This window comes from Homalodisca vitripennis, chromosome 2 (assembly GCF_021130785.1).
Source record: "Homalodisca vitripennis isolate AUS2020 chromosome 2, UT_GWSS_2.1, whole genome shotgun sequence".
In the NCBI taxonomy this organism is placed as follows: Eukaryota; Metazoa; Arthropoda; class Insecta; order Hemiptera; family Cicadellidae; genus Homalodisca; species Homalodisca vitripennis.
In genome coordinates this window covers 63,612,085-63,624,292 of record NC_060208.1, presented here as the reverse complement: position 1 = coordinate 63,624,292, position 12,208 = coordinate 63,612,085, and the positions used below count along the sequence as shown (strand labels likewise).

At 33.8% G+C, this 12,208-nt stretch overlaps 1 protein-coding gene across 2 annotated transcripts in view; it reads left to right on the top strand.

The window, feature by feature from the left end:
• The window catches only part of LOC124354067 (forkhead box protein K1-like), a 94,354-nt gene that overhangs the window by 46,547 nt on the left and 35,599 nt on the right, over window positions 1–12,208 (top strand). For both annotated transcript variants that reach the window (XM_046804246.1, XM_046804245.1), the window contains exons 4-6: window positions 194–305; window positions 4,170–4,331; window positions 9,787–9,977. In XM_046804246.1, the coding sequence (XP_046660202.1) occupies window positions 194–305; window positions 4,170–4,331; window positions 9,787–9,977 (465 nt within the window). The remainder of the gene's footprint in view (window positions 1–193; window positions 306–4,169; window positions 4,332–9,786; window positions 9,978–12,208) is intronic.

The following is a 12,208-nucleotide window of genomic DNA, read 5'->3' as shown; positions in this document are numbered from 1 at the left end:
TACTACTTTTATATTCTTTTTGAAGAATATTCCACCCTAAAACCTAACTGCTCAAAATATTCCAAGTAAATTGCATTCAAGTCCACATCCCATGGACGGTTTCAGTAGAATAGAGTAATGTCTTGTTCATATATAATAATATACAACACTTCTTTATTTAGTCATGTGACTGACTGAGATCTCGTTGTTGCAGTGGAGAAGTGCTGCTCGATGGCTCTAGCCAGATGAGCGAGAATGAGAGTAAACTCTTCAGACCGAGCAATGGCTGCCCTCCACCTATTTCGGAGCCTTACAGTCCACCGAAGGTAGAGATTCAGAAACTTCTGTGTTTGGTATATAGCTAATGATGAACTTAAAAACATTAAATAGCACTTCATGGTGGAAGGGCTGATTCAAAAATGTTGAAAATGTAAACATTCATGAAGAAAATGTGTGAAATTGGTTCTTATAGCAGACATGTAATGTGTGTTCTTGGAGTGTTGTCATAGTAAAATTCATTAGCTAATAATTTTATTACATTTTTATAAATGGTGTTAATTTTATAAATGGCCATTTTGTTCTAAAATTAATGGAAAAAAAATATATATATATATATACTGGGTGGCGCAAAAAGGATGGTCGGATTTGAACTGCGTAGTACCAGTGGAAGGTGAGGAGGGGGGACCACTGCCGGCCGTCTGCAAGTCGGCCATTACACCCAGTTTGCCACGAGATGGCGCAGTGGACGGTCGAGCATCGTTTTTTTTGCTGTGGAACAGTTTTTCAGAAATAATGAATCTTTTATTACTGTGCAACGATTGTTTCGACAACGTTTTGGTGTAGCGCGTGATGAACCCATTCCAGATCGCAGATCCATATCACGTTGGGTGACTGCATTCCGGACAACAGAGTCTGTCATGAGTGGTAAATCTACTGGGCGTCCACGTACGGCAGTTACTCCACAGAACATTCAGAATGTTAGAGCGTCAGTGCTTCACAGTCCGCGTCGTTCCACCAGGCGTCGTGCTCAAACTTTAGGCCTCAGCCGTCGTTCGTTGAAGCGCATTTTAAACCGTGAGTTACAGTTTCACCCATACAAAATTATGATCACGCAAAAGCTCTATGATCGTGATTTTGAGCACCGAAGACGATTTTGTGAAACAATGTCGGACATTTTGTACTCTAATAATGTTGTGCTTTTAATGTCAGATGAAGCCCATTTCCATTTAGACGGCTATGTCAACAAACAAAACTGTAGGTATTGGGCAGCAACTAATCCCAGAGAATTGCACCAAAAGCCTCTTCACAGTGCTAAAGTAACAGTCTGGTGTGGAATGTCAAAATTAGGGATTGTTGGTCCTTATTTTTTTGAGGAGAACAACGCTACAGTCACTGTGAACTCGGAACGTTACTTTAACATGCTACGTAGCTTTTTGGGGCCGAAACTGCGAGAGTTACGTGTAAATCGAGATCGAATGTGGTTTCAACAGGACGGGGCCACGGCCCACACAGCCAATGACTCCATGTATGTCTTAAGGCGGATGTTCTCCCACCACATCATCTCGCGTTTTGGAGATGTTCACTGGCCCGCTAGATCACCTGACCTCTCAGCCTGTGATTTTTTTCTTTGGGGATACCTAAAGTCAAAAGTCTACGTAAACAAGCCTCGAAACTTAATTGATCTGAAGGAGGCAATCAGTGCGGAAATTATGGCAATTCAAGAAGAAACTGTAGTGAAAGTGATGGAAAATTTCAAGGAAAGACTTGTGGAATGCATCACCAAGGAAGGACACCATCTTCCGGAAGTTATTTTCCGTACATGTATTTTGGAGGTTATTTCTTGTAATTGTGTGCCTGGGAGCATTTAGTTAAGTAATTGAATAAAATTAATTTGTAAAACTGATGGAGTTATAGTTATTTAAAATCCGACCATCCTTTTTGCGCCACCCAGTATATAAAATATTTGTTACCTTTTTTGAGAAAAACATTTTCTAAATGGCAGCTTTGGTGACAAGAGATAATGTAGACAAACAAATTGCGGATTAAGTAATAAAATGTATAGGGGTTAATCTTTATAAAGCTTTACAATCTTTTTAGTAAAACTTTGTTAACTCTATCAATCAAAATTGTGTACTCATTTACAAAATACAATTTAGATACATCAGTAAGGAACTCCATGATCATAACCAATTTTATGTACACAAATGTTGTTACACTAGTTGAGACTGTATCATGTGCTGTGACTAATAGCCCAATAAATGAAGGTTTATTTGTCAGGAAAAATTATGGACAAGCTGAACTTCTAGCAGTTAAAATCCAATTGTGTTTCCTTACAAGTCTCCCACTCCTCCCCCTTGTGTTTCCCCCTATCGCTCTTTAAACATGCAAGCTTTTGGGGCAGTGGTCTTAGTTCTGGCAATATATGTCCTATCGCTATATTCTATATATAGAATTGTGAATAATATATGTTATACAAAAAGGGTCCAGTAACATTTTTGCTTTTTGTTATATGTAATTTAATCAAAATTTGGTGAAAAATTATATAATTTTACAATTTGTTTGCTAATTTTTAGTTTTTAGATAATAGTACTTTTTTATAACAATTTGGCTAAACACTTAAAATGAAAGATCTTGATAATTTTTTTAGATTTCCATACATATATAATGTATTTATTATATTATATGCCAACTAACCGGTGGCTTGCTCAGCATGACACCTTTCATCTGTGAAGTCACGCCTTACATGTGCACTCTTACTGGTTGCCTAGCGCTAGTCATTTACTGTACGTTGCACATTTACGTGTTCAACAAATGGTGGGAAGGACCTGCACAGATTGTGTATCGAGAAACATCTCATGTGTGCAAGGAAACTATTGGAGGTTTTAATAAATGGAAGAAGCTTTTGGAAAATGATATGATGGAAAACACGTAACTAAGTGGATTAATGAGCATTTAGTGAACAACATTTAGAAATTAAGAGTCATTGTATAAGAGACCAAATGCATTTGAGAAATCTCTCTGTATTGCTTATTTAATAATTATTTTATTCAAATGTCTTTTTAACTGGTATCTTGAACTTTGATTGATAAAGCTCAAGAATTTGGTGTGGTAACAAAGGAGAAACTTAAAGATAAAAACTTTGTTGAATTGAAGCTACACAGAAAAAAACAACAGGTAAAATTTCACATCAGAACAAAAAAGGTAACAGTATATACAAAAGAAGTAACAATTAATTCTAAGTAACATTTAAATAGGATTTGATGTGTTTTAGACACTTCAAAATAGTTCACTTATCTTAAAAGAGTACAACTTAGTCTGAGTTAACAATTGATTACACCACCATCATTTTTCAATTATGGTTCTTTTTGAAATGGTACAAAGTTTTCAGTGATACAGGTATTTGAAAGTGGCACGCAGGAAGGGAAGATATACCTAAAGATACTATACTTCTATCATACGCAATAGAAGTTGAATTCTTAATTCATTATGTTTATTGAACAATCACAAATACTGTGAGCATATAACGTTATGCTATGAACACAACACAACTATAGTTTTTATGGTTATCCAGATAAGCGACCACAAAACACAAACAATGTAATGACGTTAAAATAAGACTTTTTTACAAATCCACTTCTAAAAGAATACAAAGTGCTTTTTACCCAAAGATTAAATTTTGATCAAATATTAAAGATAACTTATGAATTTATTAGACATTAGCATTTGAAATGATCAGACTTGCTTTGTCAATTGGGTTGTTGAAGAAGTCGTTGATGTTACTAGTAAATTTAGTGGTAGAAAAAAATTAACAGTATCGTAAAGTAGTTGTAGGTTGGTTTAAACACCTTGTAGTTTCAGATTTGTAAGTCACACTTAATATTTGAAGAAAAATTTGTGTACTTTTGTAAAGCAAAAGGTGCCACAGGTTCAACGGAAGTATTCTACTATGTCAAATTAATGAATAAAAATAATTTTCTTTTTTGATTCATTTACAAATTAATGTAACAACATTTAAATCCTAAGAATTATTGAAACTTAGTTAAAATTTGGTAGAAAGCAGGATAAGAATATACAGATTTTTGCTTTTAAGAGATTTTTACTGTGGGTTTTAAATCTTGTTATCGTTTGTTAACTGTTCTTCAAACTAATACCAAAATTAGTATTCTAAGATAGTGTACTGTTTGTGACAGAGGGGAGACGGCCAGGAAGACACAAAGCCGCCATATTCGTATGCTCAGCTGATCGTGCAGGCGGTGGCATCGGCGCAAGACAAACAGCTGACTCTCAGTGGTATCTACTCGTATATCACCAAGAACTACCCTTACTATCGTACAGCGGACAAGGGCTGGCAGGTAAACCACCACTGAGGGTACACGTGATAGGCACGTGATTTTTTAGTGACTAAATAATTTGTTAATTTAATGGGTGTTCATTTTATAATTGATGTTTGTAAATGGATTTCAATTAATAGGGTTGAAAGCCAGGAATTGTTACTAGTTGATTGGAAAATAAGCAGGCTTAACTTGAAAACTTATCTTCTAGGGTTTACTGATTTGAAAGAACACATAAAAATACACATATTTTTACAAGTAATTGGAAATTTTTGATCTTTCTCAACCAGTAAAGAGGATTCTAGTTGTCTGTTCACTTTGGGTTGCAGAGTCAATTCCAATGGTTTAAGTTTACCTAACAGACAACTAGAATGCTCTCAGTTGGTTGAGAAAGATTGCAGTGCAATCAAATACTTCAAATTAGGTGTGCTTTCAAATCAGTGGAACTGATCTTCCTATCAAGTAGTAGCAATGTTTCTAAATATTTTGATATGATCATATTTTTCAAAGATTGTCCATGCTCAGAAGGAGCTTAACCTTTCCAGCGTTATTGACGCGGATCCGCGGAGGGCCACTACAAGCTCAAAACGTTATTGCCGTGGATCCGCGTTTTTGCATTCTTTATTTTCTTACTGCTATGTTAGTTGAATATTTTGCTGCTAGATGGTTCTAGTAGTCATGCGACATACAGACGGGTTGCCCTGCCTCGAATTCTGTTACAATGGGAGTGGCAGCTGCTTCTAATTGGCCAAACACTGTCTAGCGGGAGTTGCCCCGCGCCTTTCACAAAGTCATTGACGGGAGCTCCCGTCAAGGCATCTAGTCAGTTAGTGAGAAGCGTCCAGTACACGCATATGTATTTCGGTTATCGATAATTTTCTGTTGTGTCCTATTCTTTTTAAAGTAAATTATTCATATTATATACAGCAGTTTCCAGTATTTATGTAGTGTTGTTTTACCATTATTCGTGTGAATGGCGAATCCAGACGATTCGGAATTTGAAGATTTGGTAATTCTGAGCAATTACTTGGTCAACCCCCAAACTTTTTAATATTTTACTACGGTCATAAGGATGTTATCAGAAAGCAAGAAACATAATTCAAGCCTTGCAAGGCTGTCCTACAGGTTGCCGAGCGATAAGAAGGTTCAAAGTCCACGCGATAACAGTGGCTTGCGGGAGACGCGCAGAATGTCAGTTGTGACAGCCTGCCACCAAATAAACACTCTTTGTCTACTTTTGTATTTTTCTAATTTTATTGGTTTGTAATATAGTATATGTTTATCTATAAAACTGTGTTTCATTCCCATACTACTGAATAAATAATAAAAATATTAGTGACAACTACAATGCGATAATCTCAAAAGTTAAAAATTAGCCTAGGAAATCCAAAAAGGGCTAAAACAAATTTTATTTACCGTTAAATAACTCTATTTTGACATACAGAAACGAAAATAAATTTAACTTTACACATTGGAAATTTAAAAAAATTGTAACTTTATCAAAGAACAGGTCAAATTTTTCATGACGCTTAAAGGGTTAAATTATTTTGTTGTTCCTTTGACGAACATAGAATTTATTGAATTACAACTCATGTTATATTAGATTTAATTTTAAATATTTTTTAAACCTATTAATTTTATTTAAAAAAATTCCAAGTGAGGATTATTTTTTTGCTTGTTAAACTAAAAAATCAGTAATGTGATAATAAATTATTAAATATTTATGTTAAATTATCTTATTTGTCATATTTGCACGAATATAAAAAAAATGTAATAACCTATTTTGAGATTCTGATTCATGTTTGAACAAATTTGAGTCGCACCTTAGTGAGCTGCTGAATTTTTTACTTTTTTAGATTCTTACTATTTTCTCAAAGTGTGTATGCTGTAAATTCATTTGTTACTTTAACACTTTGTATGTTGTAATGAAATCACTTAATACCTTTATAATACTTTAGTTTTGTAAGAGTCCTATTATTGAAAACATTGGTTAGTTTCAACCCTTGCAGCACCGTAAGTCCGTATAAGCAGAAGGGCTTACCATACTCTAAACTCTGTAAGTGCATATACGCACAAAACAATTGTTTGTCATGTTATTGTACAAGAGGGTGCAGGAAGTATGTTCAGAAATATGTGGATACCATGTGACTGCCTCTGTGCTTATCAATCTAGATGTTAGACTGGTTATTGTCTCTCAGAGGCGGCAGTTTGGTAGTAACGCTCAATATTGGAAGTGCATATATGTGAGCACTACAACCACACCGAAAATAAAATCTATGAGCAGAATAAAAAATATTTGTATACAGTTTTTTTCTTTTTGTTACATAGAAAAAGAAAATTAAGTAAATTGAAAGATATAGTTTCCATTTTTTGATAATTAACGAATGCTAATACAAAGTTAGGCAGTAAATATATGGCACTTTATTAAGGGTTAACTCATTGCGGATCACTGACGAGCTTCGCTCGTCTCGCAGCGGCCGGGCCTAACTGAAAACATGACAAGATGACAAGCTCAGGTCGCAAAAGCAGTCTGCTTTTAAGTTTCCCTCCAAATAGTTCTATTAATGTCTGATAGATTGGTCTTCACTTGTAAACTAAGAGTGTTTAACAACGGTCTACGTTCAGAGTTTTTAAAAGTTTTATAAATATCCTACAGGTCGCAGTTGTATGTCGAAGTTGAAAAATCATTCATATGAGTTTACTCTCTTTTTAACACTTCTGATTGGTTGTTTTTCTCAGGTGTTATTATAATAGTAACTAGCATCTCATTTTATGGTATAATTTGCGTGTCATAATATAAGCTGATCGAAATGGAAAACTTACAATCGTCTGAACTTGATCGATATTTAACAATAGTTCATAAACAATATATTGTATTTAATTATTTTGTTTTTAAGAATATAGATGGAGATATTTTTATAAACCAGAATTCAGTTTAACGTAGATATGAAGTGAGTATATAATAGCGAGCGATACAATGTGGTGCACCATTGCTGTTCGTTCGGCCGATGACCGTAAATTAATTCGCGCGTCAAAACAATACGATCCGCAATGGATTAAAATATTTTCTTTTACTACACTGCAGTAAATTAATACTATCTTTAAGATATAAAAAGTATGTGTTATATTATTTTGCATAATTTAAGAGAAACTTTAAAACACTGCCATTTTAGATGGTGTAAACCTCTTGAGGTCCGGTTTGCGGCATTGTGTTCTACTATAAAAGACCAGTGAGAGGGTTAATGATATATCTTATAGTTTTTGACCAGGGAGTTAAGTTCATGAAATGATTTGAATGACAAGAATACTTTGGTGAGCTAATCTAATCTCTTCTTTTATATCATCCTCATTGGATGTAAAGAGTCACTAACTACCGTAAAAACTATATCTCAAGTCCAGTATTTATTTACTAAATTTAACTTTGACAACTTGAGCCAAGGCAATAATATTAAACCATCTAGAACAGAAATTATATTGTAAATGGTTCAAACTTTAAACCAACGTAATTTTTTAAACAGTAAGCCTTGGACGTTGTATTTGTGGCGTTGTACTCTACTATTAAAGACCTTTAATTTGATATACTAATCGACCTATGCTCTCATTAAAAATTTCCTTCTGATCCCCTTGACATCACAAAAAATTGTAGTTACTTCAAAAAATAGATTTATAAATGCATTAATGTTATATTAAGTTTTATTGCTTTATCTGTAATTTTTTGGAATTATCAAGCTTGTGCGAGACCTGGATATACAGGGTGTCACAAACTTCTGTGGGTGATAGTATTCAACACTTCAAGCAAAAAAATGTCCTATAAATATAGGTAAAAAATGAATTGTTTAGCCGCTAGCTGCCATTTTGTATTTGTTATAAAAAATTAATATCTCTAGAACTATTTAAGCTATGGAAACCAAATTTGACACAAAAGTTTGAATAGATCAAAGGAAAATAAAAATATAATTGTGTTATTTTTCGTAATATTAAAAAAATGACGTTTGTTGGAAATATATAAAGTCAAATATTACAAAATTTTGTACAAATATACAAAAGAAACTCGTATTGTTATAAAAAAATGTACCAGACACCAACTATTTGAGCAATTTCATTATTTCTAATGGTACTTGTTTCAACGAAATCCATCAGTGCATATGCAAACACAACCACTTTAAAGGTAAGCTTGCACAAGCCGGGAGCAACAAACATTTTATATTTTGATAGGCATCAGCTGTTTTAAATTAGTTCAAAAATTTTTACAAGATACCAACCATTTAAACATTTTTATAACAATTCCAATGGTACCTATTTCAATAAAATCTGTCTATGCATAAGTGAGCACGACCACTTTAAAGATAAGTTTACACAAGTCAGGAGCAACAAACAACTGAAACCTGTCAACTGTGACATGTTTGAGATTCCCGGTATGTGCAAGCGTATCTTTAATAAAAATTGAAAAATAGTTGGTATCTTGTAAAATCTAGTCAAAATAAGAAATATTATTAAACAGTTTCTAAATTTCAGTTTAAACCGCCTTCAGGAAGTTTGAAAAAAATATTGGAAATAGGTTTATAACAACATTATAAACATAAACATCAACACAGAAAATAAAAATAAATAATTAATGAAGTAGAATTGTTAATATATCATTTGCTTTTTTGAATAAACGTTGTTGACTAAGTCATTTTAAATTCAACCACTTGAAAATTTTGATTTGTTGAAGAGTTGATGGGCTCGTTCCATGGTTCTTAGATTGTTTGTACTTAAATTTTGTGATATTTTTCCTTATGGTTTCGCCATAATCATATGTAACTGTTGCTAGTTTGGTTTCTGGGAATTTCATATTCTGTAACTATGCTTTAATATGTATACAAGGTGTTTGAAAAGTATGGGTACGGCTTAATATTTTACAAACCATAGCAGATAACATCTATAAACTTTGCACAGTGTCATATGGCTATGTAAACTATTTTTCCTTGCTATTACCATGACATGCCAACCATGGGGGGACGGCCCACAGAGGAAAATCTTAGTAGAGTGAAACGCCGCCTACCGCATCAGAATACGACGATCCAGTCAGAAATCGCAGCGCATAATGTACTTCACAATGTGTACCTAAAAACAACTCGCCATTTCTGATTGGATAAACCTTTTGGGATGCGGTTTGCGGCATTCAACTCTATTAAGTGAGCTCTTTCAAATGAGGTATCACTCGACCCATGCTTTCATTTAAGATTTCCATGTTTTCCTCTGTGGGCCGTCCCCCCATGGTTGGCATGTCATGGTAATAGCAAGGAAAAATAGTTTACATAGCCATATGACACTGTGCAAAGTTTATAGATGTTATCTGCTATGGTTTGTAAAATATTAAGCCGTACCCATACTTTTCAAACACCTTGTATATAATAATACATATTTTGTATCTGAAACTGATGTAATAGTCAATATAACTTATTTGTTCTGATTTCTTGATTTCCCATTTCAGAACTCGATAAGGCACAACTTGTCGCTGAATCGGTATTTCATCAAAGTACCTCGGTCCCAAGAGGAGCCAGGGAAAGGTAGTTTCTGGCGCATAGACCCACAATCCGAAGCTAAGCTGATAGAGCAGGCGTTTCGGCGTAGACGTCAGCGCGGTGTGCCCTGCTTTCGTGTTCCCTTCGGTCTGTCGTCCAGGTATGTTTCATTGTACTATTTTGTCAGATGTTCTTGCTTAAATCTGGGAAATTTGCTAATAAATATGGTGTAAAGTGGATTTTTTATGATTTGGTTGTTTTGTGGAACTACAACAAATCCATAGCAGATGGTTACAATGCTGTGTTACCTCACATAATTTTTAGTAAAAGTGTGAGCTTAACCCTTTGAATGCCACAAGGCAAAAAATTTAGTACAAAAGAAATGCACTAGCAACTATATTGCAAGTCATATGCGAAAAATGCCAGGGAATAATAAGAAGTATTACCGGGCTTCCGGAAAAAGAATATATTTTTATTATTTTTCATACTATTTTTATGAAACAGGTATCAAAATATTTGTAAAAAGTTGTATTACAATAAAATGTTACAAAACAAATGAAACAACATAAAATAATATTAGTTTTGGCATGTCAAAACCAAAAAATGTATAAAGCAATTTTTATTTTTTAGTTTTTATTTTTTTTGACAAATTAATAAGAAACAATTTTACTATGGGAAGAATTTTTTTAATATTCTTTATAACATTGTTAATGTGAAAAAAAATAATGGTTAACTTTTTTATATAATTACTATAGTTACATAACAATGCTTGAAATTATGTACATAATGAAAAAATCATTTTTCAGTACCGGTAACACAACACTAAAACAAAAATAATTAATGTATTACTTACATTTATCCTTTGGTTCTAAAGTATATCTAATATATGGTCTTCATATTTTCCCAAAAAATATGTACACACACACACACGCGCGCGCACACACACACACACACACGCGCGCACACACACACACACACACGCGCGCGCGCGCGCGCGCACGCACGTACGCACGGGAGATATCAATTTAACAAAATCATTTTAGAGATCCTAACCTCAAAACGATGTAAACACAACCATGTAACCGAACGTATTATTTTAGATATTACGCATACTATAAGTAGCGAGTTGTTTACGCGCCAACGATGTTACGCGCCCGGTTAATCACCGCCCGCTGTTGTTGCTTCTATTATTCTGTGTTTTTTTTATCTTCACTAATATAAAGTACTATGTGAACTATTATTTATCTATTGCAGGATAGTTAAGAAATAAAACAATATTGGTTGTGAAAAGAATTCATGAAAAATAAAGCGTTAAAAATTACGATAACAGACGGCGACGACGGATCGTCGCCTGGCACTTTTCGCACAGTAAGTCGGCGACGATAGATCGTCGCCGTGGCACTTTTCGCAAGGGTTTTTGGCGACGATGTATCGTCGCCGTGGCACGCAAAGGGTTAAAATTACAGTGTTGTCTAAAAATGTCCATTTTATTAATTCATAATGTAAGGATTAATTATTAAATATTAGAGTGACTAAGCAATCCTTATATCCTAATAATTGATTGCATAAAAGACAAAAAAACCTTAAAAAGATAATCACAGATTGTAAAGTGAGTATAAATTGTACATTTGTTAGTGGCAAGGTTAACCCATTGGGGAAGGCATACAAAGGTGGTTATGTACTGAGCGGACTGGGATGAGTTCTGAGCTACAAGCTGATTACATAGTCCATATTAAGCTATTCTTTATTGTTATGAGCTGTTCAGTTCTGAAAATATTTACTAGGTATTGTTGCTATGGTCTTTACTTCTTCTTTTACTAAGAGGAAAATGCATTTCATTTTGTTTTGCTATTGGCAACACCGAATTGATCATCTGTTTGTTTAAGTGCTTTGTCATTGTTTTCCATTGTCAGCTACTAAAAGTGAGCTACATAAGTGAGGTTATGTGTGATTATTTTTGTCTAGATGTGAGGCGATCAAAATGTAATTAAATAACTATGTAATTTTGATGTTGCTTTATTATTAGATTATGATTATGAGTACCATTCTATTGTCTGTGACAGTGATGAAGGTGTGGAAGATTTATTTAATTCCCATGCTCAAAAAATTGAATTTTCACACAAAAGTGAAAAACTAAAAAGAAAATAAACAAAAAGTGTAAACAATGTGGTTTTGTTGATATTTTAAAGTAATTTGTGTATAGTGATTCAAAAACAAAATAATTTCCAACAAATGTATTAGTATGAAGTCTGTCTAGTAAATATGCAAACTGAGGCCATTAAAACTTTATTTTGCAAAATTTAGTCTACATTGATTTTGTCCCTTTCAAAGTACTCTTAATGTGTTGCTATGGACTTATTCCATCCTCTTTTCCATTGTTTGTAGCATTCT